At 33.3% G+C, this 27,763-nt stretch overlaps 3 protein-coding genes and 1 non-coding gene across 4 annotated transcripts; 2 read left to right on the top strand and 2 right to left on the bottom strand.

Annotated features, from left to right (window-relative positions):
- Nucleotides 1–1,244: 1,244 nt before the first annotated feature.
- On the bottom strand, nt 1,245–5,521 carry LOC101214146 (BTB/POZ domain-containing protein POB1). The gene is made up of 6 exons (XM_004138418.3): nt 4,947–5,521; nt 3,953–4,078; nt 3,730–3,845; nt 3,571–3,634; nt 3,176–3,455; nt 1,245–2,291 (listed from the first exon to the last, which is right to left on the bottom strand). Exons 1-6 carry the CDS (start codon nt 5,197–5,199, stop codon nt 1,478–1,480), a joined length of 1,653 nt encoding a protein of 550 aa, XP_004138466.1. The 5' UTR covers nt 5,200–5,521; the 3' UTR covers nt 1,245–1,477.
- A 2,920-nt stretch (nt 5,522–8,441) lies between these two features.
- Nucleotides 8,442–8,513, top strand: TRNAG-UCC. The gene has a single exon. It is a non-coding gene; the product is annotated as a tRNA-Gly (tRNA).
- Nucleotides 8,514–10,281: 1,768 nt separating this feature from the next.
- LOC101212461 (BAG family molecular chaperone regulator 6) lies at nt 10,282–15,259 on the top strand. The gene is made up of 3 exons (XM_004138410.3): nt 10,282–10,482; nt 11,124–13,041; nt 13,429–15,259. Exons 2-3 carry the CDS (start codon nt 11,224–11,226, stop codon nt 15,070–15,072), a joined length of 3,462 nt encoding a protein of 1,153 aa, XP_004138458.1. The 5' UTR covers nt 10,282–10,482; nt 11,124–11,223; the 3' UTR covers nt 15,073–15,259.
- A 432-nt stretch (nt 15,260–15,691) lies between these two features.
- On the bottom strand, nt 15,692–25,231 carry LOC101212216. The gene is made up of 14 exons (XM_004138409.3): nt 24,452–25,231; nt 24,101–24,187; nt 23,264–23,373; nt 23,094–23,144; nt 21,853–22,024; nt 21,235–21,552; nt 20,957–21,160; nt 18,829–19,314; nt 18,510–18,719; nt 17,616–17,804; nt 17,061–17,224; nt 16,806–16,958; nt 16,619–16,697; nt 15,692–16,488 (listed from the first exon to the last, which is right to left on the bottom strand). Exons 1-14 carry the CDS (start codon nt 24,884–24,886, stop codon nt 16,033–16,035), a joined length of 3,114 nt encoding a protein of 1,037 aa, XP_004138457.1. The 5' UTR covers nt 24,887–25,231; the 3' UTR covers nt 15,692–16,032.
- Between the last annotated feature and the right edge of the window lie 2,532 nt (nt 25,232–27,763).

The following is a 27,763-nucleotide window of genomic DNA, read 5'->3' as shown; positions in this document are numbered from 1 at the left end:
AACCAAGATCGTTTATATATGAAAGAGAAAAACATATGAGATATAATGTAAATCGTTTACGAACCGGGAATTTGAAGAAGTGAAAAGAGAAAAAAAAAATCTAGAGAAGAAAATGAAGAAATCACGAACCTAAGACAAGTGAGAATATGGGGAAGAAGTGATAATATGAAAAAGAGATTAAAAAAAAAGAGTATGAAAAATCGTTCAAAATATTGTCGGACAAACCTGAAATTTATGAAAATATCATAAATATTTTGATTTTATTGTCGAGATAATAAATATTATGAAAATTAATCATATATATATATATAGTGTAGTTTCCTTGATTAGATAAAAATATTTTATAATACGTAAAAAATATAATTATTGGTCTCATACAAATTAGAAAACAAGTCATGTTAATTATCAATTTCAATTATTAAGATCAACCAGTATTCCTTTAGGAAAAATCAATCGATATTCAATTTAAATACTTTCTTTTATATTCAATCCCTCAATTTTGCATAAACCCCTATTTTAATTTATTTTATTTTAAGAAAAATCCTTTAAATTTTAATAATTTCTTTTAGTAATCATTTTTCCATAATCCTAAGGCTATTTTGAAACTTAGATATATAACAAAACAATTACAAGTGGTTTCAAATATTGTCTCGCATTGCTTGGTTATCTAATCTACTGAGCAACTTGTATAAATAAATAAACAAAAAGTGATAGCTTTTTCAAAATTTATATACCAAAATAATACTCAAATTTTTTAAAACTAAACTATGACTTAATCTCAACTGATCCATTAATATTTTGCTTTTGAAGTTGAAGTTAGTTTTTTTTAACATTTGTTCCATATTTTTCATATTTTATAATATCGAAATTACTTCATTTGAAATTAAGAACTTTTTTAAAACAACTAATTATTAATTTAAATTATTTTTACTTTTTAATTTGGATTTGGGCAATTTTGATATATCTCCATTTTCTCCTTCAAACTCTATTTATTTCTTTAAATAATTTGGTCTTACACAATATAATCTAAGATTATATTGTGTAAGACCAAATTATTTCAAGAAATAAATAGAGTTTATATTTCTACATGGAGAGATTACACTTCTCTCCACATATAACTAGAAGATAAGATTTTACCCCTAGTGGAAAACTTTGGCTCCACCCAATTAAAACAAGTAAAAAACTTGTTGATAACATCTATAAGAGTTCTCCTCATCAACCTAAAATCGGAGGTAATGTCGCTGTTAAGGTGTCAAAGAAGATATTCTCTTGAATTGCTGAACACATCCAAAAGTAGTACACTTTCTAAAGTTATAGGATGGAGTATAAAACTGACGCCTACATTTTCTTTCTTTTTTTTCTTTTTCTTCTTTTTCCTGCCATACATAAAATATCTAAAAAGGACTAAGCATGAAAATAAATCCTTCAATCATGAGCTATGATATAGAAAATGTGGGATGAGAAACAAAAGAGAAGGTTATGACTTGATGGTAAGCTCTGCTCTTAGATGAAGAATGCCATTAATGAAGTGAACGCTGTCTTCAGCCATGAAGGAAGTCCAGGGTACACCAAACAAGTTTCGGTACCCGACTGCTTTCCCACCTGTAAATGTGTAGTTGCCTTTATATTTACTGAGAAACTCTTCGCTCGGCTTTGATCGCGCTGAAAATTCATAATCGACAGCAAAACTCACAGAACCTTTCTCCTGCATCCCCAAAAACAATCCAAAACAATGGAAGGAACTCTGCTGGTCCATGTTGCAATGAGCAGATAAGAAGAATCCTTGTCCTCCCAAATGAAATGCTTGAGAATAAATTCGTCCAGATGGGAACAAATTTGTACATTCTTCTCTTTTCAAGTCCAGGTATACCACACATTGTTGTCGAGGAAGTTCTAATTCAATGATCTTTACAGGTCGATACTTGTATGTCCTCTCAATGAACCGATGGTTTGAAGAAGTAGACTCATCAGTAATCAAGGCTCGCTGTCTGTGTGGAACATCAGCTTTGAAAAAGAGTGCCTCAAGCACAAGTTTGGAAGCAGCCTCATGATCAAAGTCAATACATGTCAATACCTTCTTAAGCTTCCGGCAGGACATGAAAGGAAAGCGAATGAATTGAGCAAGACGAGTACCAAGGACTTCTCGCCGCTCCTCTAACAAAGGATAATGTGCCCGCGCCCACTTCAAAACAAAGTCAAATACTGCATCCTCTGAAGCTACTTGAAGATCATTGCTAGATAATATTGCCTCTATCCCAGAAAGCGGAAACAGTAATATCTCTTCTTGGTGCCTGACATATGCATTATAGTCAAAGTGTGAAATTTTGTCTCCTTATGGAAAGATCTAACTTTGCCGCTGTTACATACCCAATGGATTTAGTACCAAAAAGATTACGTGCCGCATAAAATGTAACATCAAAAGAAGGCATAAAGAGTACGATTCAAGTAACACCTATAGTCCTTTCCAAGTAATAATATGATCTACATTAGGAGGAAATTCAAATTCACAATGTCTCAGGATTACTTATTCAGATTGACTTCTCTGATATCCGGACCAGCTCAAATTTTCAATTGAAAATTTTAAGTTATTACAAGTTTAGACCCTAAACTTTCAAGTTTGCGTATGCATGGTTTCCTAAATTTGAAAAAGTGTCCAATAGGTGGCCCAAAACATTCAACTTTTATGTCTAAGAGGTTACAAAACTTGAAAAGTATTGACATTGATGTTTAGAAAATAACAGACAAGTCAAAATCACAGTTCAGTGGTAGATTTTAACATTTTATAGTTCGCAAATAAGACTATAGAAGAATGGATGGAATAAACGATGATAGGTCATAAATTTCAAACGTGCGTCAATCTAGATGTTTTTGAAATGAAGACAAGTCCCTTTATTAATAATAAATGAGACTAATGCTCAAAGTACAATAGTATTATACTAAGAGCAAAATAAACAAAAGACAATATCATCCAAACAAACTAAACAAAGATGAACTCGAGTAGCACAAAAGGGAAAACAACCTACAAACGATCACAAAGGAGAAACAACAAAAAAATAACTAAAGTAACAGAGAACAAACCTTAGGGTTAAACCAATAGATCACAGAGCATCAAATACCGAGAAAAACAATAATTATAATTTTTAAAAAATGATCTTCAGGTGAAATGTGAACTTACTTAGTTATGTCTTTATAACGAGTGGCAAGGTACTGTTTTGCTGCATCAGTCAGTGATTGGACGGCTTCAGCCATTAAAACACTGGAAGGAAGCTCCAAAAAGAGCAGTGCAGACTCAGGTGTCATAGGTGAAGTTCGCAATTGTCTACTGCAATACCTCATGCATGAAGAAACCTCATATTTATCGGCAGCCATTAGCACATCCAATAAAGCAGGAGCTGTGGTAACAGATAAGCTATTGCTGTACATAAAGTTCAACAACTCCATCAGAGCAGCTTCCTCTGTTCCAAGTAAAAAAAGATCATATAGAAAGTCAGATTTCTCTGTATAACAAAACCAAAAAACAATCAATCAACAATTTTCAATTGGAAAGAAATTTTTTATGTTGTTTCTCACCTGAGGCATTGATCCGTAAGGTCACAAGCCGTTCATCTGATTCTTTCATGCCATTTGAGAAGAGCTAAAAGTTTAAAGATGGAGTGAGCAAGAAACTGTCTTGGGATTGTTATGCACGATGGTTATGAAACAAGACCAAAAAAGGCAATTAACCTTTACCTTATAGAAGAATGGGCTTTTGGCCGCTAAAATAGGAGAGCTAATATGCAAAGTCTTCACCCTCATCACTGTAGAAGAATCCAAATTTAAATCATTGGTATTGGCACCTTCATCACCTACAATAACACTTCCATGAATCAAACGAAAGTTTGGATAAAAGCCTGAACCTGATCATATCAACTTCGTATTCGACTGCTGAAATTCTAAACAGATTTCCCATTACCTGATAGTGATTCTTCAATCATTGCGACAGGTCCCTCATCTGGATTTTCGAAGGACAAGACATCGACCATATCAGGCTGATCACAGGTTAAAACTTGCTGCTGTGGGCATTTACTGAGATCCAAAGCTGAATGAAAAAAGGAAAAGGAATTAATTTTTCCAGTCAATTTTTCTATGCAAGAAATGGTCAAAAGAAAGGTTAAACCATCAATGCATCAAGAAAGTAATCCCAACTGAAATATTAGAAGAGAATAAAAAACCTCCACACTGAAAACATAAATTGATCTCTCGATGTTCCAATATTTTATACATTTAAAGAGACTGTAGAAAAGTTCCAGTTTTCCTTAGACAACTAAAATCAAAGTAACCAATTCCCTTATTCTTTATTTATTCTTTCAGGAAGCATCAACCATTATAACCATTCAACACCAACATTTTAATATTAGAAACCCGGTACAAAACTGTGTACAGTATGAACAAAAAAATGAAAAAAATTGCCATTCGTGGCAACTGGAAAATTAAAAACTCCAACATAAGTGTTCTTTACATAAAGAATATAAAATAAAGAACATGGACCGTGGTAAAATCTGTTATTCGCCAAAGAACAGAAGCGTGTGATTAAAATTAACAGCGTAGACTTTAAATTCGTACATTTCCTCTTTCGTTTCCTCAGCTCAACGTGCATCCAACGGGAACTCATATAACCAAGATTCTGAATTCGAAAAATGATTTTCTACATGGTCTAACCCACATAAGAAAATCCATAAACCCAGATAGATTTGAGTTAACAAACTCTGGTGTTTTAGTAGAAACAGCCCTAAAACCCACAATTATTTTTAGAAAGAAATAGATTTCACAAATTCTTCAAGGTTCCTCACAAAACAGAATCGGTAATGGAGCTAGCTACAGTAATCCAACTAGTCTAAATATAGCAAAAAAAGAATAATTATCGAAACACAAAAAGGGAAACGAAAACAGATAAGTAGAAAACTCACCATTTTCCGTTTTCTTTTCCTCTTTCCTCCTCTTTCGACGAGCCCAATCGAGGACACTGCTACACCCACCAAATTCCGGGTCGGTTTCATCAGACCCACCAACGATTTCAATCCTAAGCAAACGATCAGAGAAGTTACTATCGTCAAAAGCGAACCCAAAATCAGAATCCCGGGAAGAAGTGGAAGCACTGAGAAGATAATCGGAGTCAATCGTGGCTCTGGGGTCGAACAAATCAGTGTTGGGATCTTTCATATCTGGTGGAAGGAAATGAAAGGCAGATGAAATCAAGAGAAAGGGTTAATCTAGAAGGCCCTAAAACCCTGAGGAGGAAAGCGGAGGAAAAGAGGTAAGAGAAGAAGAGGAGGAAGAAATCAGAAATTCAGGTTGAAGAGATAGAGAATTTATACATTGGGAGAGATAGATTTGGAAGAAGAAGACGAAAGATTTGGTTGGGTTGAATTGAAAATTAAAACCCTCCATTCCATTTCTCCCCACATCCGCTCAGCTTCCGTTTGGTTTGTTAATTTTGTCTTTGTTACTCGCGGCTGCTCATCACTGACTTTACCAGATTTCTTAGCTAATTAACCATTTCCTTTCCTTTCCCTTTTCTTTTTATCCTTTTCCACGTTATTATAAATTTTATTATTCTTAAAACAAATATATATATATATATATATATATATATACATGTTATCAATTTGTATATTTAATTGTTCTATTTACAATCTCATAAAATTTGACTTTGATTTTAAATGTATTTATTATTCAATGTTGGAATTCCTTTTTTCTCATCCCAATTTCTACTTAACTTGTGGTTAACCATTTTTTTTTTGTATAAATTTTAATTATGGCACTGAATTTGGAGAAAATGTATATATTTCTTATTTGTTAACTATTTTTATTGTTTAAAATAAAAGATATATATTGTTAGATATATAACAACAAACACTCTGGAAATTATATTTTGTGCTTCAAGTAAGTCAAGCTCATTTATTACTGGACAAATCTAATTCAACAACAATAGGTTGTCCTATGGGATTGAGATTATCAACCATATGAGAATCACAACTTTTATTCCTTCAATTTCTCAACCATCCATGATTACTTTTTAGAGCTAACGTACATTGGAGGGTTAGTAAAAGTCACGAATCATTTAGTCTAAGTAGTCTTTTACACAAATCCCTTCCTTACATAAATAAAAGTTCAAAAATAATTTAAAATGTGTGTAGGGTGAGAGTTCTTGTAATATATTATATAATGATTATGGTTTACAAATTGAAAGTGAAAATAATGAATATATATTTGAAGAAATCAAATTAAAATTGATTTAATACAAGGAAGGGAAAGTAGGTTGTTATATGTAATCTTTAAAATAACTAAGAAATGTAGGGAACTATTTGAAGTATAGAATTGCATGAATTTGAAAGGAAACTTAGACAAAGTCAAGTGGTCAACTTTGAGGGGTTTGTGAAAGTATTGTTTTGTATAATTTGGTTCATCTCCACCTTCTAAGAAATTAATAGTATATTGTTTGTTTTGATATTTTGTCTTAATTCTTCTACTTTTTATGTTCATTAAATCTAGTAAAATAACCAATGGGCTAAAGAGATGGGTATAAAACAAACCAATGAAAGTGTCCAATATTATTGCAGAAATCAATGAACGGATGATCAATATAAAACATTAGTTAAATAAATAAATGGATGTAATTATGGTCAAACAAAGTACTTCAAATAAATTTGATCAAAAAATTAAGAAACTAAAATAATGTTATGTCCTCTTGAGGGCTAAATATTTTGAATATTCTTAGGCTTATTGTATATATTGTATTAAAATAATTAATTTGAAATAAAGTATTAGCACTCTTTATGCAATCTATCATTTTTTTTATTATATTTTAGACATCAACTATAAAATTGGTAGGATTAAAAAAAAAAAAAAAGCTTACTCTTCCATTTGGAGTATGTTTTAAATGTCTATATATATAAATATATAAATTAGCTTTGGATGTTCAAAATTATTTTTGAAAATATCATTTGATTTATTTTTATTTTTCTTTGGGTTGAAATGGTCTATAAATGATGGAACAAATAGAGAGAAAAAAAAAAAAAAAAACACATGTATGATGTGACATTTTGAGTTGTCTATTGGGTGGGATGGACAAGGTCGGGATCTCATTCCTCATCCCCTTTTGAGTTCTCCATTCTCGTAACCTAGAGAATTGGAATGTGATTCCTTGTTTATTACGGTTAAATTTATACTACATTTTGAATTTCAAAATAAATTACTCAAATTTTGACCTAGAAAGACTAATCAACTTTATAGTAGAAATGAATAGGTATAAAACATATTATTCACGTATATATTCTCTTTTAGTTTTCCTATTTCAAATTTGACTTTGAAAACACTAGTAAAACTAGAGGAAGGCAAAACATATAAATCAAATAAGTTATTATTTCCTTTCATAAATCCAAAGATAAAATTTATTACACTTGATTTTTTATAAGGTGTAAATATTTTGTCAAATGTTTTATTTTTCACCATTTTTCTTCTGATTATTAGTTTTTAATTTTTTAAAACTACATTATATTCTATCAATTTCTTAAAATATCCTATATATTTTTCTCCCCATGAAAGAATTGAATTCTTAGCCAAATTCTAAAATAAAAAACAAACTTTTAAAAACTACTTTTATTTTTGCACTTCCTATGTATAAAAAAAAATAAGAAATTTAGGGTTAGATGGGATATTTGTATGCTCTACAAACAAAACAAAAACTAACAATTCACCTCATTCATTTTTAGTTTTTGAAAATTAAATTTATACAAAAAGAAATTGCACCTTTATTTTTAATAAATAAGTAAAACTTAAAAAATAAATAAATAAATAATAGTTATAAATATAGTAATTAGATTCAAAATAATTAAGTATATAGCAACATTTTTAAAAATTTACAAATATGGTAAAATCTTTCGATATCTATCAAGGATATAAATCTATCACTAATAAACCATATTGTAAATATTAGTCTATTACTAATAGATCATACGAGTTTATCAATAATACGAGTCTGTCACGAATAAATTTTGTTATATTTGCAATTTTTTTAAAATGTTGCTATATACTTCATTATTATTTCTAAGATTGCCACAAATTATAATCACTCTATCAAATAAATTCTAAATAACATTTTTTTCTTAAATTAAAGATTATTTTACCATTCGTGAGCATTATTAAAATTAAATGTCGTATTTTTGGAGCTATCAATTTTATAACTAGCATGCGATTATAAGGTTAACTATTTGCCTTGTTAGTCAACATCACTTGGTGAATAATACATGGATTATTCATTTTAAAATTTGAATATTTGATCTTACACCAACAATTATTGAACTCTAAAACATTTTCTATTGTTTTGTAGATATATTCAAATATTTTCATTTCCATTTTCAAAAATTAGATTTATAGAACTAATTATTATTCTTTAAGCATCTGCGTTTGTAGTCCAACGGTTAGGATAATTGCCTTCCAAGCAATAGACCCGGGTTCGACTCCCGGCAAACGCATTTCAAACACTTTTTCTTTTTCCCAAAATACTATTTTGATTTGATTATACATGATCGTAATTAAAAGCAACATCGATTATAAATATACTTTTACCCTAATAGTCGTTTTCAAGTGCTTCTAAAAAAAATTAATTGTTTACCAAAAAAGAAAATACGCACATGTATAAAAATTATATCTTTTATTTAACTAATTTTGACTAGATTGTATTCTTTTTATTTGTTCACATATTTTCCTTAAATCTTAATTTTATATCTTCAAACTTATTTTCTTTTTTCATTTGTTAAAGAAAATAATATTAATTTTCATGCAACAAAATATAATATAAATGTATTTTAATCAAATATAAAAAAAATGCTCATGGAGATTTTTTTAGTTGAACCAATTCCAAACTATTTTTACGGTTTATTGACCTGCATGGACTAATTTTGGAAAATACAAAGACGAAAGTTGAAACACAAACTAAAATAGTAGCTTAATGTTAAAGGTCACCCGACTTTGTTTGGTATGTTCACTTTTACTATTGTTGAGAAACACATTTGTTTGCCTTAAGTTTTGGTTTGCAATTTGGTTCATTTATTCATTTTGGGTTTGTAACAATTTATTTAATAGAAAATCAAGTGTCAATCTTTTTACTATATAGGTGGAAAAATCAAACTCCTCCTTTCTACATAATAGCATAAATAATATGTCAATTGAGTTATGCTCATTTAAATATTGAATGTCAATATTAATTACACACTTTTCTTTTATGTATATTGTGTACAACAGCTCATTTTTTTATCTACTTTATTAAATATTAATAATGTTGCACATAATAGAGGCTAAGACGTTACATAATGTAACATGTATGAACTAAATTATTAAGGCTTAGATTAAATTCATACCAAAATAAGTTTTATAAAAATTGTTAAACACAAGTCATTTTGAAGAAATTAGAGTGTTTGACAATAACAACCCAAAATAGTTTTTAAAATATTTTTCAACATTTTCTCAAGAGTTTAAATCAAAATAATATTTTTTTTAAAAAAAATCTGAGTCTTTATTTTAAACTTGTAAATAACATATTAAAGGACTATTTTGATCCCTTTATTAATTTATATACTTTCCATGGTTTAGTTTTAGTACATAATCTCAACTTTGAATAAGTTTACAATTTTATAAATAATATAAATGTTCGTAGTTAATTTATATTAAAATTAAATTCTTCAAAGTTAATTTATATTAAAATTGAAAAAAACAAAGATAATTATTTTATATACCAAAATTATTTAAAATATTTATAAAATATCACTATTAATATCACTAAAATTTGGTTCCATCAATGATTAATTCTACTAGATTGCATTTCAAAACAATCCTATAAAATATATAATTATTTTCTAGGAATACAATAGGTAAAAATATTCACACAGAAATTATATCAAATGACAATTTTTTAAAACTTTTTAAAATATAAACACTTATAAATGTAATGTAATAGCATATAGTATAGACATTGATATTGAGATATTTTTTAAAAAATATTTTGATTAATATTTCTATATTTAAAAATAGGTCTGTCAATAAATGTTAAAATAATGTTATAGTATAATAATTTTGAAATTTAAATAAAAATAATAGGACATTTTTAGTTTTAGCTTTAGGACCCAAATTAGCTCACGTCATCATACACGTGGTATTCTGTTTCCAGATATTTCCGGCCAGACACACCAGAACAATCTCGAACACACCGGAGAGTTTTTCCATTCCCGATGTATAAAATGGCTCAGCGTTCCCAAGAACAATCAATTCTTGTATCGCCGAGTATTTCTGATCGTCTTTTAAGCGACAAAGCAAATTCAAATTTCTGTTTTCTGGGTTGGTGGGCCGTTTTCGCGCCGAAATCTAAGTCATCTGGATTGTGTTGGATTCGACTGGCTGGATTTTACTTACTGTTTCGTACTTCTTCTGCAAACCCTAGACTGGGTGGTGAGTTATACTGTTCTTTATTTTCTCTATCGTTTTTTGTTTTGAATTGGGTGTTGTGTAGTTCATGTTTCATTTCTCGAAATTCTCCAATTTGAAATGTGGAACTTGAATCGCGCCCTTTTGTTATCCAAATGCAAAATGGGATTTGAATCTTTGTTTTTTTTCTTTCTTATAAATTCAATGTGAATTGATGATCCTGAATAGTGCTGCGATTAATTTATATCCAACCCATCCTATCCTTTTATGAGTCAGTCTGGCAAGTTTCCATTTCTTTAGCTTTCTTTTGATTGGGTTTTTTTTTTTTTTTCATTGTTACTTGAATTTGGGTGAGTTACTCGTTGTCATGAACAATTTTCTATCCCGGACTTGAGAAGGTATTAGTTGCAATTTAAAGGCTTTAAACTCATGGAATGAGATCAAAATTACTCTCTATTCTGTTCTTAAAGACATTAACAGAAAAATGATGTTGGAATGCTATGAATCCATTTGTTATCAAGTACGGGTCTCGCTGCCCGGTCAGCGAGTCGGGTCCAGGGGCGACAATCTGCATCGTATGATAATGTTTTGTTGTTGAGTATATTTATTGCCTGGACATTCATAACGTCTCTCTAAAATGTGATTTTGATAATTCACTTTTACAGGAATAACAAAAATTTTAAGGATTGTGTTAGCTGAGCAGGCTTATTATTTGTCCTGTAAGCCTATTGGATCTTTTTGTGGACTTCAGATCAAATAGAGAAAATGATTCCCATGTACAGGTACATGGACTCAAATCCATTCCAGAAAAGTACAACACCTTTCACTTATCAGTATCCGAGCATGGAAACTATCCCTTCTTACTCGATGATGGATCCAACTAAATCATGTATGCCTCCTCATGATTCTGGGCGTAATTATTGGCATTGTGGGTACCCAATGCCATCTTATTCCTGCTGTAATAGTGGTAATTTCCTCCCTGGTTGTTGTAATTTTAGACCATCGCATCTTCCTGTTCCACCCCATCAGCATATGCACTGCTACGGTGGCTACCCACCTTGCCCCGAACCGTATTATGTCCGGTATGTTCCTCCCACGCATTATAACGTTGAGCAGCCCAGATATGAGTTTGATAAGAGCATGATGAGGAATCGTCACTGCTGTGGCTGTCCTAATAGTTTGTGTGGGCAGAACCAGAAGGGAGAGAATTGTGTGAAGATTGAGGAGGAGAAACCGGACAGTCAAAGGAAGGGGTCATTGGTTCCATTTCAATTAGGAAATAACCAGCCCCCAATTGTGTGGATTCCGCCTGACCATGTGGGGAGTGAAAAAGAGAGAGAGCCTTCTGAAACTGGAAATGGAAAGCAGGAGAAGGAACGCCGTGGCTTGAATTTGACGGAGAATTTGAAATCTCTCCAACAGGCTCCGAAGCTCTGTAGTGGTTGGCCTCTGTCTGATTTGAGTCGCCTTGGATCATTCTTGCCTGATGCAGCAGGCATGGGGGACCAAAGTGTGCAAAATAAGCAACAGGAGGACATAAAGAAAGAGTTTCCATTTCCTGTTATTTGGATGCCTGCTTTTGGTAGAGAGGAGGCTGCTAGAAAAGCTGATGTTCAAAATCTTGATGCTCCTGCAAGACCTAGTGATGAACCTTTTAATGCTGGGAAGTTGGTGCCAACAAATATGCTGAAAAAAGATGATGCTACAAGTGAAGGTCCTGAAGTTGTGAAGACTGTAAATCAGATCAATATTCCTGAAATGGATATGATTCACAAAACTGAAGACACCAAGAAAAATAAAGAAAGGAGATGCATCCCTGTGGAGGCTGTAAAAAATAATGAGGAAAAGGAGGAACTGTCTAGAAATAATGTGAAAGGACGATCTTCATCCTCGCCAAAGAAATCAAGATTGCCCCCTGTTTGTCTTAGAGTGGATCCTCCTGCAAAGAAAAAAAATGGCAACGGCAGTTCAAGGTCGAGTTCTCCACAATCGACTGCTGTGAAGGGAAGTTCTCAACTGGATTCAAAGATCAATAATGTTACTGGAGAGCCAGATGGTGAAAAGATCATCAAGACTGTAGAGGTGAAAACCCATGAGACCCCTGATGGTAATCACCAAGTGGACAAGGAGAGTGTCTCTAGCACTGGAGAGCCACTAAGCTTGCCAACGCAGTCTAAGTCTCAAGAGAAGTCTGCTGACAAGCTCTGCAAAGAAGAAGAGGAAAGTCACAGGGAAGAATATGGAGAGAAAGACAAAGCAATAAGCAAAGCATCTCCTGAGAAGGCAGTCGATGAACGATTGGAGGTAAGCTCAGGGGGCTCAGCTCAGGAAGAAGGGAAACTTGAAAAACCTAACTTGTCAGATAATGAAGCAGCCGTGCTTATTCAGTCAGCTTACCGTGGTTATGGAGTTAGGAAATGGGAACTTCTGAAAAAAATGAAGCAACTTGTTGAAGTTCGTCAAAAGGTCATAGAGGTTCAAAATCGAGTGAAAGCTCTGGAATTGGCTCCTCAAGATGAGAAAGAACAATTGTTTGTTGGAGAAATGATAATGAGACTGTTGCTAAAACTTGACACCATACAGGTATTTTATCAACGCTCAATTTTTACTTTTCCTTTTTTAGAAAAATGATTGCATAAACGATATTTGGAAACTCCTGCTGCAAAATGCCTTGGCTTCCTTTATTGCTTAGTGGTAACTTTTATCTTTCTAAAATGTAGAGTAGTTATTGCTGGCCATGGATGTGAAAATAAATTTGTTAAAATCTTGAAAATCTTAGTCTGAACATATCTGTGGTTTTAGAATGTATAGTTCTCTTCCATCCATGGTTAAACGCAGTTCGAGCTGAAGTAGATTTAAAATTTAAGATTCCCTCTCTATCCTTTATCAATTACGTTTTGTTAAATTGAAACTAAAATATAGATTTGAAGGCCTATCCTAAGTTATCTTCTTTACTTTTGCGTTCAATAGGGTCTGCATCCAAGTATAAGGGAGTTTCGGAAATCTTTGGCAAAAGAACTTGTAGCTCTTGAGGAAAAACTTGACTGCATGGTGATTAACAAGCCTACAGAAGTAGTACCTGAAGCCTCCATAAAAAAACCTACTGAGCATTTTGATGTGGAAACCCATGACGACATAAAGGAGGAGCAGGAGCAGAAGGATGTAGTATCAACCGGTGAAATCTTTCCCAAGGGGGTAAATGAAAGCGACAGTCTTTTGGGGGAGTCGCATGAAGCTCAAACTCTTGTCAGAGTTGACGATATGGCTGGCTTTGCAGGCATGAAGGCCTCCACAGGCGAAGAACTTGAGCCGACAAGGGATGGACATGGCAAGTTACAGGAAGTAATCGATCAAAATACCATGTCTGAAGCAGAACAACTTGCAAAACCGAGAGAACATGGGTGTCAAAATGAAGATACCTCCGGATTGTCTTCTCAATACTTCTCCAACCAAATCGAGGGTGAAGAAGTTATGCCTTCGCTAATGGGGGAAAAGCGAGCAGATGAGGATGAATCAGGAGCTGAGATGGAACAGAATGTGAAGCTGGTCAATGATGCAGAGGAAAATGTAGATGAAGTTCTTCAAATGGACATGAATGAAGAAACTTTACATCATCACCGATATTTTTCAGAAGATGGCCATCCTGTAAGAGATTCTTTGGAAGTTCATGTTTTGAGCCCCGATTCTGATGATCAAGTGGGAGCACAAGCAGGACAAACACCTGAAGCAATTGATAAGATAACCATTTCAACACCTTATGAAAAGGCTGCAGATATGGAACTTCCAATGAGAGAGGATGGCAATTCAAATAAACCCGAAACTGACAAGCTTGAGCACGTTGAGATGAGGAGAGGGGTATCAGAGGCTGAAGAGAATTCACATAATTTAGCAGTCAAACTAGATAGTGACGGAAGCCCTACTGAGAAGCAAGGAGCACCTGATGAATCTGCAGCACTGCCAGGGGAGCAATCAAACTCTAATGATGACCTGATCATCCAAAACGAATTGTTAACCGATGAAGACAGACAACAGACAGATGAGGTGGAGAAGGTGCTGGAAGATGAGTGGGACAACCACCAGGCTAGACGAGCATGTGATCAATCTGCAGAATCGCTAGGGGAATTATCAGAATCCTACCGTAATGAGAACATAAAAAACGAGATGGTAACCAATGAAAATGAACAACAAACTGCAGATACGAAAAATAAAATGGCAGAAGACGTGCTACAAGACCCATGTGTACTCGAACATATCCCATCCTGCAAGTTAGATAACCAGGCTAACGAGTTACATGCTACTGGGGAAGCAACCTCTATTGAGATGGGTGAAGTGTCCCTACCTGCTTTGCCGAATGCCCAGCGGGAGACGGTGGACAAGCATGATTTGGTAAGAGACAGAGAGATGGACGAAAAACTGGTTGAAGAAAATGAGAAAATGAGAGAGATGGTGGATAAGTTGATGGAGGCTGGCAAAGAACAGATAGCCATCATATCTAAACTGAGTGGAAGAGTGAAGGACTTGGAAAAAAGGCTGGCGAGGAAGAAGAAACAAAGGCGGGGATGTGGCGTGTCTATGTCAAGACATCATACGTTGAATGGTCGCATAAAAGCTTGATATTACTTTGTGATATCTCTCATTTGTAAGGAAATAAAGTTCTCAAAATCAATTCAAGTAAATCGGAGAGATAGAATTCATGTATGTTTGTGGTGAAGTCCCATATTTTGTGATATTTCATCCCGCTATGAATCTTTGTGATATAAAAATAAAATGTATCTTTGTTATCGATAGTCATTGTTGTTCATAAGTATCTTTCCAACTTACTGTTCACAATTATCCAAATTAATTTCCTCTATTCACCATACATTCATTGAGGTGTGCTGCAAGAGTGCGTGCCCCGTTCAGACAGTAAAAATTTCTAAGCAAAAATATTGCCTACTTAGAAACAAAAACTTTGCATTCATAAGTTTAGAACATTTGATGGTTGAATTATATCCATGCCAATCAAATGGCTTTGTAAAGTAATAATTTGTTGAAAATTCAAACACGATAATAGATTATGATCTTAAACCATGTTTATCCCTGTCTAAATACTTGTTGAACGAGACAAATAGATTATAGAATAATCTTGACATAACAAATCCCGGAAAAAGAACGAAGTAGCTTCAGGATAAAAAGATACCACAATTGTTTTTTCAAAGATAAACCAAATTCACACAGCTTGGAGAAAAATATAAGTTTCCAATAATATTTTCATCATAGATCAAGATAAGAAAAACCCGAATTTACTCACTTCCAAAGAGTATATATTACATTTAGGAGTGAACTGCCATAAAAATGGACTAAACAGGAAAAACAACACGATATAATACATGTGAATAAAGATACAATGGCACCAGTCAAGAAGGATGTAGTTTTTACATAATAACAATAAAATTTGAACCAAAAGAAAGGAGGTAAAAACAAAACCCAAAGACATCCTTCCAGAAAAAATGATAAGAAAAAAAAAAGATGTTAAAAATGAAATGAATTTAAGATTAGGCTCTACTTTTGACTAACCCTCCAATTTCCATCAAGTTAATTAGTTTGCAAAATAGTTTCTGTACCATTTGTTGTGGTTGAATTTTCCATCTCTGGTGGAGGCTTTACATACTTCCCTATCACCTTTTGGTGTCTCCTGTGTCTCATTCTGTCTAGTTTAGCTTTACTCTTTTGCTTTCTGTGCTCTTTCTGCCGAAATCGTAAATTCTTCTCTCTCTCATACACACCTTGCCAAAAAACCTCACCTGTTGACGGCCACAACCACCGTCTCGTGGGGTGATCGGCATCTGCTTCCTCTCCCAAGTCTTCGTCCATGCTCTTTATCATAGTGTACGAAAACCATTTGATCCACATTTGGCCTCTCCGTATATCAAACTTGTGTTGTTCTTGCATTGCGCCAGTCTCGGGGTGCACATACACAATACGCCTTGCACTGTGATATGCCCAAACATTTACAAGGAGCTCAAGTAGCCTGGAGTAACAGTGCTTGTCCTGCAAAAAAGTATAGTTCAACTCTAGGAATTTCAACATAACAATTGAAATTTATCTACACGGCAAGTGCTAAAAAATGCTCATGGTTCCATGTTCACATATGAGAAACACAAATGCAGAGGGGAGTTACTTTGGACAAACTCAAATAACATCGTCCAGTTGAATGGTGTTCGTTGTACATCTGCACATCTAATGCATCAACAAACATTCTGCAAATACCAGAAAGAAAAAAAAACCTAAACAATAGAACAATGGCGAACAAATGAATGAACTATAGCCATAGCACAGTGAAGATAGGAGAAAGATCTCTAGCAAACCTTGAAAACATGACAAATTCTAAAAAAGATCTGGTTGGGAGAGCCCAGCTCTGCATAGCAGACCACGTATATCCATCTGCAGGCATGGGCGGTAGAAATTCCTGATCACTTTTTATACCATACATCATCTTCAAAGACTCGGAGAATGCAAACCTACAACCAAAAATGGCTTAGTAAAAAGAATTGATATCTGATGCATGCATAGAGTTCAAATGAATCTGTACAAAGATTGGGCCATGAGTTCTCATGTCTTACTTGCAATTTCCAGCATTTATGGAATCACAAAATGACCAAAAATCAAGCTGTAGTGGGTTTCTTGGATCCGAATCCATGCGAACCCAAAAGTAGAGTGCATCTCCGTATCTTCGTGTTTGAATTGCATCTAATAATGCAGTTTCTGCAATTTTTGACAGTGATACCTGTTGAACCACACCATTGGTTAGACAAAAGACTTGCTTTTCTTTGTCAAAAAGTTGTTCTGCAATCCAGAAAGATCGCAAGAATGAGGATTTTCCTTGCCTCACGCTCATGCAGAAAAGATAATGGGAGGTATCTGCTGATATAGTTTTGTAATCTCTTATTTGACAGTGTAAACGTGCACTTCTTTTGTGTAAATAATCTAAAGATCATGCCAGCAGCCTAGCTTTCCAACTTCCAATTACCAAGCTAATGCATGGACACAAACCTTAGCAATTGTTTCAAGTTCAAGTAGTCTGTTTCTTATTTTCAGTAGAAGAGAACTACAGAATGTAAAAGTGAGTTCAAGATACAAAACTTCAAAAGAAACTTGAATGGAGAAATGTCACATACATTCCTGGCAGTTGCTCTCCAAGAGTGAAAACCGATCCAAGCATTCTTGTGAATGCGGTCGACCCGGTTAGCAATTGCAAAGAAAGCTCCATATTCACCAAGTACATTACGATAGTAAGGGTTATTGAGAAGTGGAAGTCGTGAAGGTGCATCAACATCATCTATCCCAGATCGCCTGCCTTTACTAGACTGCAACAATAACATTTGAACGTCTATATTAAGATGGTAAATAGAGTAGCTTTTGATGCAAAAATAAAATGTTCTTTTCATAAATTTGAAAAGTGCATTGAACTTTCATCAAGCATATATTTGTTTAGTAAAGAAACATTCACTAAAGAGAGAAAGGGGAAAAGAAACAGGAGAAACTACGGGAAGATAATAAATTACCCCCAACACCTTAAATCCAGCACACATTCAACAATTCCCCTTTTTACTTTTTTTTTAATTAGAAAACATTTATTTGATTGATGAAAAGACATAAGAAGTTGAAAGGATAGAAACTACAACCCGATGACTTCCAAATTGACATGGATAGAAATTGGAAAACAATTACAAAACTCTCTACGTAAGACATTCCATCTTGAGGCAAAAACCAAAATACTTCAAAACAACATTTAGAGATTACATAAGAACGATTAACATAGACTTCATTCTCTATTATATTCTAAATTAGTCAAGTATCAATCAACACCGGATCTTGAAAATCATTGAAGTTAAGCAGAATCAATGTTAACAGTTGACATCGGAATCCCATTGAAGTTTTAAGAAATCATTATAATGATTCATAATGCAGAAATGCACAAAGTTGTCATGGAATGGTAGTTACAGAAAATATCTCAGCTTCAGATTTGCACATAGAAAAAAAAGCAGGGATAAATCTTTCATGAAACCCACCAGCCCAATTCCACGATAAAGAGAATAACGGTGCAGGAAAGGCCAAACTCCTTCGCCAAAGTAAGGTTCATAAATGCATAATGGCTGTCCGGTCCTTTCAAGCTCCCCTTCATCCCTCTCATGCAAATCATTCTTAGACCTATCAGCCTTCTTAGCACTTCGATACACATCCTCCCATGTGTTATGAGGTTGTTCAGTTCTATCTTTTATCTACCAAATTCAAGTAATAAAGACAACAAGAAGAAAGAAAATCAATATTGAAGAGAAAAAAATCGTTATAAATTATAGAGAACTGGAGATGTGCTGCTTTTAATCTTACCTCGTCTTCCTCTCTTCTCCTTTTGATATTAGACATCACAGTATATCTTTCCTCCTCCCATATACCATATATAAATGACTCATTAAGAGCAAAAGAACTACCAGGCTTCCTTTTTGGAGTATGGTTCCAATTCTTTTCAAATTCATCTAAAACTGTGAAACTTTTTTCGTTCCTCTGCAGGACAGTCAAATTTGATACCCCTTTAAATAACTGCCACTGCCATTTTTCTTTCAATTTGGATGGGATTTCTGCAACTTCCTTAGCTGGTGCCGCTTCTGATGGAAGCTTAAGAACAGCATCAAGTAGTGAGGCATATCCCTCCACAGTTTCTGAAACCATCAGGTTTATCACAGTGTCTCTTCCAATTGAAGCAATACTTTGAGCCAGTGGTGATAATCTCCCTTCCGAGATCACTTGCAAAATAATTTGGGAAAGTACATTGAAATTTCCCTTGGGGAACAGATAGCCATTTACCCTGTCATCAACCTAGTTGTTATTGCCAGTGCAGTCAGTACTTTGCCCAGGATTTGCACATATTAAAAATGTATTCTTTTAAAACAAAAATAAGGCATCATACAAGTACAAAAGGAAGGAAGATACTACACAGAAAAGACTTCAACCAACTACAAGGACTGTGAAAATGGGAAAAAGTTTTAACTCCAATTGTCATTAATAAAAAATTTGAAATCCTAAGCAATTTAGAGGGGTAGCAAAGACAGTCACACTAACCCACATTCCAAACATCCTCCAAAAGTCCCTCCTTGAGAGAACACTGATGCTACAGTCTTTGGGATAATTTGGAGAAGAGAGGGAAGATGAAACAAGGAACCAAAAATATGCTCATATAAGCAAGAACACAGAATCTCCAAAGAGAGGTCTTAAACCAGTATCAAGTCAAGCACATAAAAAGAGCATGATAGAGCTAGTCTATAAACATTCAATTGTGAGAGGGTGAAAAAGCAGGTTCAATACATTTTACCCTTTTCTCTAAGTGATAAAACATCACATTGTTCAGACTCAAAATTCCAACTTCTGAATCAAGGGTCAATATATGAAGAATTTTTAAATGAATTTCTTTGTTCATTATTGTAGTCACAGAGAAAGAACATATCCTCTGTCATACTATCTTGATTTGTGTGCATGGTAGGTGTAAAGCTAGTTTATCAACTATGGATTAGCTTTAACTTGATGTATATGCATAGGATTGAGGTGACTATTCCATGGGTTAGCTTCCTTGAAGTAAAGGATGTTATGAACAGGATTTGAACAAATGGTCAAACTTCAAAAACAATTGTGGAATTTTTTTTCCTCTGCCTAGACTAACTGTTAACAAATCTTGTACTCCAACAATTATTAAAACCCTGAAGGATAACACTTGCTCTTGAGATGAAACGTCAATGATGGGTGGTGGAAGAGTGATTGAGGCTGACTCTAATTCTTGGAGGTTTGCATCTTCAGATGCCACCTATCAGTTTGAAATTGGTTCTTGCATACCATTTTTCTTGTAACATTCCTGTTTACTAATTTGACCATAACCGATAAGATGAGGTTCTCTACGTGGAATTCTACAAGGTGCTTTGGAAAGAAATCACCTAGGAAAATGTTAATTTCATCCTTTAGACTTGGCTCATGGACTATAAGTTGTGGATGGCTGATTTAAAAAGAAATAAGTTGCATACATACTATGATACTATTGCATTGATCTAAGATCCATCTCTTGTTTTGGTGCTTCATATATTCTGAGGTTCGAATTTGTGAGGCTTCATTTTGGAATTTAGCATAGCTAGGGATAGAGAGAAACTTTTCTTAGGGGAAGACAGAAGTTTGACACTTCATGGGACTCTTATTTTTTCCTGTCCTGTTAAGTGCCTAAGATTTCGGTAATTACGCCATACTTTGACTTACAATAATTTTAATTTGAAGCTTGCTTCCAATCTCATTTGACTTTGGCTTCGCCAAGGATTATCCGATCTTTCCATTCTGTTGTATACTGGTTCTTACTTATGATTTTTTTAATATGTAAGAAAAACAAATGTATGACATGTTAGAACTGGTGAGAATATGAACAAGCATCATCCTGTCTGCATCATGTTACCAGACAGTAGGAAATAAGAAATTAAAAACATACGTGTTTTCTAATAATGGCAAGATCTGGGGCGATGATTGGTTTTCCCATTCCCATGGCTTTTACCAAAACCTTTGGGAAAGATTGCTCTTCCAAACAAGAACCATATATAACAAGATCAGCCATACTTAGAGCTTTGTCTGAATCTGCAGCAACAGGAAAATGCTTCACAACACTCCTTGGATATTCCAGTCTCTGAGCAATGGCCTAAGGGAAACCGGACGAGTCAATAAAAGCTAGCAATTCATCAACAAGAGATGTAAATCAAAGAAGACATGCACCTCAACAGCCATCGTGTAATTGCTATTTGAATCCCCACTTAGAACAAATATCTTGAGACGAGAATTGGAATGTTCATAGAAAGAAAACTCATGAAGTAGTGGCAACATGGCCTGCAAAACCATCGCATGTTCCAGCCACATGCCTCTGTATAAAAATTGGCTTCCAACAATGGCAATAACCAAGTCATCATTTGCATAGCCCATTTTTGCACGTAGATTATCAGCATCTGAGGTGACATCAATTTCTGCTTCCAATGCTTCAGCAGGAAAACTTGGAATCACGAAGAAATTACCACTATCATATGCAGAGTATATCATCTGTGGAAATTTTAGATATAATAAAACCAATTAATAAGAACTGAAAATTTCATTACATCACAGGTTAATAATATATGAAAAATGATTTTTTAGTTGAAAACCCAATGAGTTTTAAGATGGCATACACAATACGAATGACAAATTTCATACCAAATAAGTCATTTGGAAAATCTTTATTTTGAATTGTGCAACATTTGAAAGCATGAATCCTAACCAACAATTTCTCAATATACAGGTTAGTCAATTGGTTCATCTCTGTGTTTAATCTTAATATTAATCAGCAGTTAAGCAAACCATTACCGGCATAACATAATTAGGAAAGACGACAACAGTTGAATGGTTGAATACTCTCTTCCAATCATTTAAAATATCAAGTAACCCATCTGACGCATAGTTTTGAGATCGTATGGCAAGGGCTTCTTCATGGATGGTCCAGATGAGTGGTAAGGATTTGAAAGGTTCCTGCAGATAGCTGCGACAAGAAACACCACTCCTTGAAATAAATAATAGAGTTTTGCATATTGCCAAATTATTAGTACAAATAAGATGGATTGATGATGGAAATATTATATGCAATTCTTGGAATAAGAAGACAAATTTAGCTGCAAAAAGGTAAACAGAGAACAATAAAACAGAAAGGAAAAATGAACTATACTATAAAAATCAAGGGAACATGAACAAAATTTATTTCTTAGTTCAAAAAATAAAAGAATATACCCTTTTAGTCCTTTGAGTGATTAGAAAAGGTTCTATTTCAGTTTTGGCATTTCAAAAAGTGATGATTTAACCCTAAGTCATCAAATTTAGTTTAAAACGGTACATATTATTAGTCATTAGCTCCCAGTTTTGTGTGAACACTCTTTGCGGAACTAACTTCATGAGGCTTTCTACAACTCTTTGCAGAAAGAATCTCATTTCAAAAATAATAATAACAAGTAATAAAAAAATAAAAATTATGGGAGCTTAGTCTTGGCCTCACTGGCACAGTCCTTGGGTCTTTATTTCTCCCAATTTCTGTCCTTCTCCAACATAGTGAAGAAGAATCAATCAGCCATCTTTTTGTACAATGCACCTTTGCTGATTTATTTTGGAAACCATGCTTATCTAACTTTAGTTGGGCCGTCGCCTTACGAACAGGCCCTCTAAGGCAGATGGAATCTCTTGATTCAGCAAAGAAAAGGAAGTCCTGTGGTTTAACTTTGCAAGGGCCTATTTTGGGTATCTTGGCAAGGATGGAATCGGTATCTTTACTGAATGTGAATGTAAAACTCATGGTAATTCTATTAGAATAGGCACAAATGAACAGAAGACTACGGAAATTCTCCCCCAATTATGAAACCAAAGTTCATCTTTTCGAAGAACCATCTTTTCGAAGAACCATCTTTTCTGAATGTAACTCATGGTAATTCTATTAAAGCAATGGCAACACCAATCCAACATTTTATGAAGCAGTATACTTTTTCATGACAATCAAACGACTACACTCATTCTTGGTGGGGAAATAGAAAAAGGGAAAGGGGAGAGACCAAACTCATTCTTACCAGGAAAAGACATCTTTCACTCCAAGAGAGTGCACAAGTATGCCATCATAGCTGGAAAAAAACATCATAAAAATAATTAGAAAAAGAAACAAGACATAACTAATTTAATATAACGTTGTAGAGATAAATGTCATTCGGTCAAAATATTGAGATAAGTAGCACTAACATACTTTAGCCAATCAACCATGACCTCAGTCTCATCACAACTTTGAATTAGAGTTACTGGGACTCCCATCTGCCTCCAAACATCATTTGCTGGCCCGCCTTGAAGAGAATAAACCTGTAGAGCAAACAGTTGAATTGTCCAATTATATGCTTGTGTATATAATTTCCATGGCAGATGATGGCAGATGTCATATAAAGTAAATAAGGCAACTTTATGCTGATGAAGTTAGTTCTAGACTTCTAATTTGGCAAGTCAACAAAACAAGAAAAATAATATTTGAATTCTGAGCAAATAATGTAGTTTCAAATATGCATCTACGAAGACGAAGAGGATAAGGTATGATATAGCAATAAGGGGGGGTATCAAGTATAGAACGGTGAACAAATTCATAAATGCCTTCACAATAATATTTAAGTCAACATCCTGCAGCAAAGTGTAGCCTACAACGATACAACCTTTATATTTTGATGTTGCATTGTTCGATAGCGTCAACTTATGTTCATCCATAGGATTTCAAGAGAGAAAAAAACCAACAGTGTTTCTCATTTATTATCCTATTAAGTACAAATAGAGTAACAAAATCAAAGATAAGAATGGCCAGCGAGGCAGTAACAATTGTGAGGAAATTCTAAAGATGTATGAAGAACAGCAGTATCAACAGTATCAAGTATTAACAGCATCAAGATATTTGAAGTTGGGAATTCCAGGAATACTGCATGCTTACTCCTTTCCTAACCAACAAATCCCACAAAAACTAAACTACATAATAGAAGGTGAATCGGGATTAAAGAAGACAATCTGTAACAACTATTACATTCTGGTCTTTACAAAAACGAATTACCTGGAATACATATCCTATCTCCTGAAGAGCAGATGCAATGGTTACCATTAGCACTTGATAAGAATCGACCAAAAGATCTGAGAATACCTACAAAAGAGACAATGACATTAAAAGGAATTTTAATATGAACGACATCAGACATGAATTGAGTAATATTCAATTGAAGTATAAGACTCATATGTACTGTCAAATCTACACAAGACAATGAAGTAAGAGAGATGAATTCAGAATCCATGGAAGAACTTAAAGCAAGCATTAACAGAGAAAACAACTAAATGAGAACAACAATGGCAAGAGCTCAAGATTTGAACTAATTCCTGAATATAGCTAAGATTGTGGTAGCAAACTTACCAGTGCAAGCTGAGGTTTTCTATACCCAAAACGACTTCTTGTCCTATTAAAAGATGAGAAGTCCGCTTCTCTTGCCTCTTTCTTAAATTTCCCCAAAAGCTTCGACGGCTCAAATCGAATATCCTCCCCAAAATCCAGCATGCCCAGCTCCTTTAAAAACTTCAAATCCCCTAAACTTTTCTCCACATCTTTAAGAGCAACCTCAGACTTCTCCACGACTGATCCAGGTAAGAACATTTGAAAAAGAACCACAAAGAAAAAGAACACAGCCACAGTACAAATCCATTGCAGGTAATCAATCTTCCGGAAAAACAAAAACCGTGAAAACCTCGATCTGGGTCTCTGCAGAAATGGGTATCTTTCCCCTCTAACACTCGATGAAGAACGAAGAAGTGGGTCTCTCTTCAATGGAAATCCATTTTCCAGTGAACCCATTTGCTTCCATCCAATTACAGTAAAGTAAAACGCATCAACTCAACATCCCACAATGAATCGCATCAGATAACACCAATTTCACAACCAAAAGATGGGAAATTCGAGATTCAGAATGGAAAAGCAACAAATAACCCAGTAATCGCCGACAATTGCTTAAATGGGTCTGTCACTGAGACAGATTTAGCACAGTAGAAGCAGTAAATTGAAAGCAAATAAGTAGAAGATGCTTGTGAGTTGAGTAAAACAGAGAGAGAGAGAGAGAGAGAGAGAGATTGGTGAAGTTAGGGAGCGAGGTTTGAGAGAAGAAAAGATGTTGACGTGGATATAAGCATCGTCGTGAATCGTCAAACTTCAACTCCAATGGGTCTCCTTAAAGATCAAAGATTTTCAAAGATTTTACAGGCAATGGTGGGTTCTTTTCTCTTCTTTGGTTTGCCAAATAAAGAATTTTAATTTGTGATTACGTAAAACAAATGAAGAGCTATTTTTTGAAGTAACGTTCTTGAAATTGAAAGATTCTAGTGTACTACTGTTTCAACAACACTCCATTTTTAGATCGTATCCAACTTCTTTTAGAGATTAACATACGTAAACCATCATATAATCTCCCTCACTAAACAAGAAATTTTTTCTTTTCTTTTTTTTATTGCTTAACCAAATTTTGGTTGTTCATTAAGAAAATACACTTTTTGGATTTTGGATTTTTCTTCTTTTTCCTTTCAACCCTAATTTATGAATTTTGTACGATAATTCACTCAAAATAATTCAATCATCTATAAAATCATCATAAATAATCTCGTTTTAATCAAATTATAGGTGGCCTCCATCCAAGTTTATCAACTCATAAATACTAAATTCTAACTCTTAGAACCACGTGATTAATTATAAATTCATCTTGACAAAAGAATCATATTTACCATAGGCAGAAAATGGAAGGATCTAGCCGTTACCCGTAAATTTTATATCCATTGAGTTTAACCACCTTTAGTTCTTGTTTTTTAGTAGACAGCGAGTTTTTATGTCTTTGTAATGATTTTATCTTATCCTAATTTTCGGATTAAAATGGTTAAACTCAACAAAACCTTTAGTTTAACTGTTCTTTCTTTCCTTGTTAATAAAATATTTATTGAAGAATTAAAAGTTTCAAATTTTTTGGTACATATTTATATTAGTTGAATTATCCTTGTATTTGAGTAATAGTTTTTTTTATTACACAAATTTAAATAATTATCATCCAAATCCTTTAATCGTGATCACAATTATTTTAACATTTTAAATAACACTTTCTTTCGACCCGTCTTAACGTAATTATTTGTAGCGAACAAGTTGCTACTTTACCATTTTTACTATCTTTCTTAGTACAATAGGTAAGAGTGTAAGAAAGTGAAAAGTTTAAATTGCTATTATTATTATTGTATTGATATATTGCCTTGAAAAATGGTCTTTATTCAAAAGTAATTTTCTATGTATGTTTATTTTTATTGAGCTAATTTCGATAAATAAATAAATAAAATTATATTATGCTAAAATAATTACATGAGCCAAATTAAAAAATAAAAATAAAAACTGAAAAAAATGTTAATGTATATTTATTTATAATGTTTAATAACAAAAAATGGATATTTTAAAACATAAGAAATAAAAGGAAAAAATACTTTATTTTTATTATTTTATTATAAGTCAATCTAAATTTATATCCGATCATTGTAGTTGACATTTTAATCAAAGTATAGTTGATATTCATTGTTTTCTAAATACGTTAATTTCAATTGTACAGTATTAACTATGAACTAAAACACAAGAGAGTATAGTTTAATGAAACATAAATTATCAATTTGAACAAAGAGATTTGAAGTATGAATAGTTCCACTTCAAATTGTTGTATTTGGTAATAAGATTGTGAGATGGGTTAGAAAAAAAAAACCACTTTTTATGAAATCTCGAGTTTCTTGGTAGGTAAAGTGAGAGGACTATTTATGTTTTCATGTTGGAGGGAGAGGAACACTTGTATGTGGTTATGTAATTGGCAATTAAAGAGAATCGTCACCATCAAGGATACATAGCTTTACGACCAAGTTTCTTTCGATTATTTGTCAATTAATATAATTTTTACAACTATAAGTGATAAGTTCAGTCAAAATCGCACTTATTTTAACTATGTCCATACAAAAATACCAGTAAAGTTGAACGTTATTGCTTATAAATATTGTTATTTTGTACTTGATTTTAAATTAGTCTCATCACAATATTAATTTATAAATTAGTCTCATCACAGTATTAATTTATTTCTTTTCAAATATGAATATAGTTAAATATTCGTAAACATGAACACTTTTTCTACAAGGATAAGACATAACATTTTAGGTTTAGATATTTATTCTAAATTTTAAATTAAAATACCTGGACGTCATTTTCACACTAAATACGAAAGTAAGAACTTTATTAACTCACTTATCTTTCACGTGTAAACAAAAAAGAAAAAAGATAGATTATTTGGTTAATTTTTTTTTAGAAAATAAAAGATTGAATTATTTAAATGGGCAAAATATTAGGTGGATTTGGTTGGGAGAAAACATAGTCTATGGTCACTAATCAACTCCATTAAAAACCACTTATATGAGATCAAATCATACAGCTGGAACCAAGGCCTTGAAACAATTCTTAATTTTAATTATGTGATTTTTCAACATTTAAAATTCGACTTTTACAAAAAATTAGATATATTTTATCTATTATAAAAATGCTTTAATTTCATAAGAGAGTTGATTAAATCAATTCGAACTTCATTTTAATAGTTTTTAATAGTAAACTCATGAAGTTAAGAGCATCTCTAACTTCATTTATGATGAATTGATATTGAAGTCAAGTGGTGTTGAA

The sequence above is a fragment of the Cucumis sativus genome, chromosome 6, assembly GCF_000004075.3.
Source record: "Cucumis sativus cultivar 9930 chromosome 6, Cucumber_9930_V3, whole genome shotgun sequence".
Lineage (NCBI taxonomy): Eukaryota > Viridiplantae > Streptophyta > Magnoliopsida > Cucurbitales > Cucurbitaceae > Cucumis > Cucumis sativus.
The sequence above is the reverse complement of the archived record's forward strand: the minus strand, read 5'-3'. Positions and strand labels throughout refer to the sequence as shown.

What these genes read in the sequence shown, in the direction of transcription:
- LOC101212216 (XM_004138409.3), bottom strand. Translation starts at nt 24,886, where the DNA reads ATGGGTTCACTGGAAAATGGATTTCCATTGAAGAGAGACCCACTTCTT. An exon ending in GAAAACCTCAGCTTGCACTG is followed by an intron (nt 24,188 to 24,451) that starts GTAAGTTTGCTA and finishes TCTCTTTTGTAG; the next exon opens with GTATTCTCAGATCTTTTGGT. An exon ending in GAATTTGTCATGTTTTCAAG is followed by an intron (nt 16,698 to 16,805) that starts GTTTGCTAGAGA and finishes TGGTATTTGCAG; the next exon opens with AATGTTTGTTGATGCATTAG.
- LOC101214146 (XM_004138418.3), bottom strand. Translation starts at nt 5,199, where the DNA reads ATGAAAGATCCCAACACTGATTTGTTCGACCCCAGAGCCACGATTGAC. An exon ending in CTTACGGATCAATGCCTCAG is followed by an intron (nt 3,456 to 3,570) that starts GTGAGAAACAAC and finishes TACTTGGAACAG; the next exon opens with AGGAAGCTGCTCTGATGGAG. An exon ending in CGTTATAAAGACATAACTAA is followed by an intron (nt 2,292 to 3,175) that starts GTAAGTTCACAT and finishes TGCATATGTCAG; the next exon opens with GCACCAAGAAGAGATATTAC.
- LOC101212461 (XM_004138410.3), top strand. Translation starts at nt 11,224, where the DNA reads ATGATTCCCATGTACAGGTACATGGACTCAAATCCATTCCAGAAAAGT. An exon ending in TAAAACTTGACACCATACAG is followed by an intron (nt 13,042 to 13,428) that starts GTATTTTATCAA and finishes TGCGTTCAATAG; the next exon opens with GGTCTGCATCCAAGTATAAG.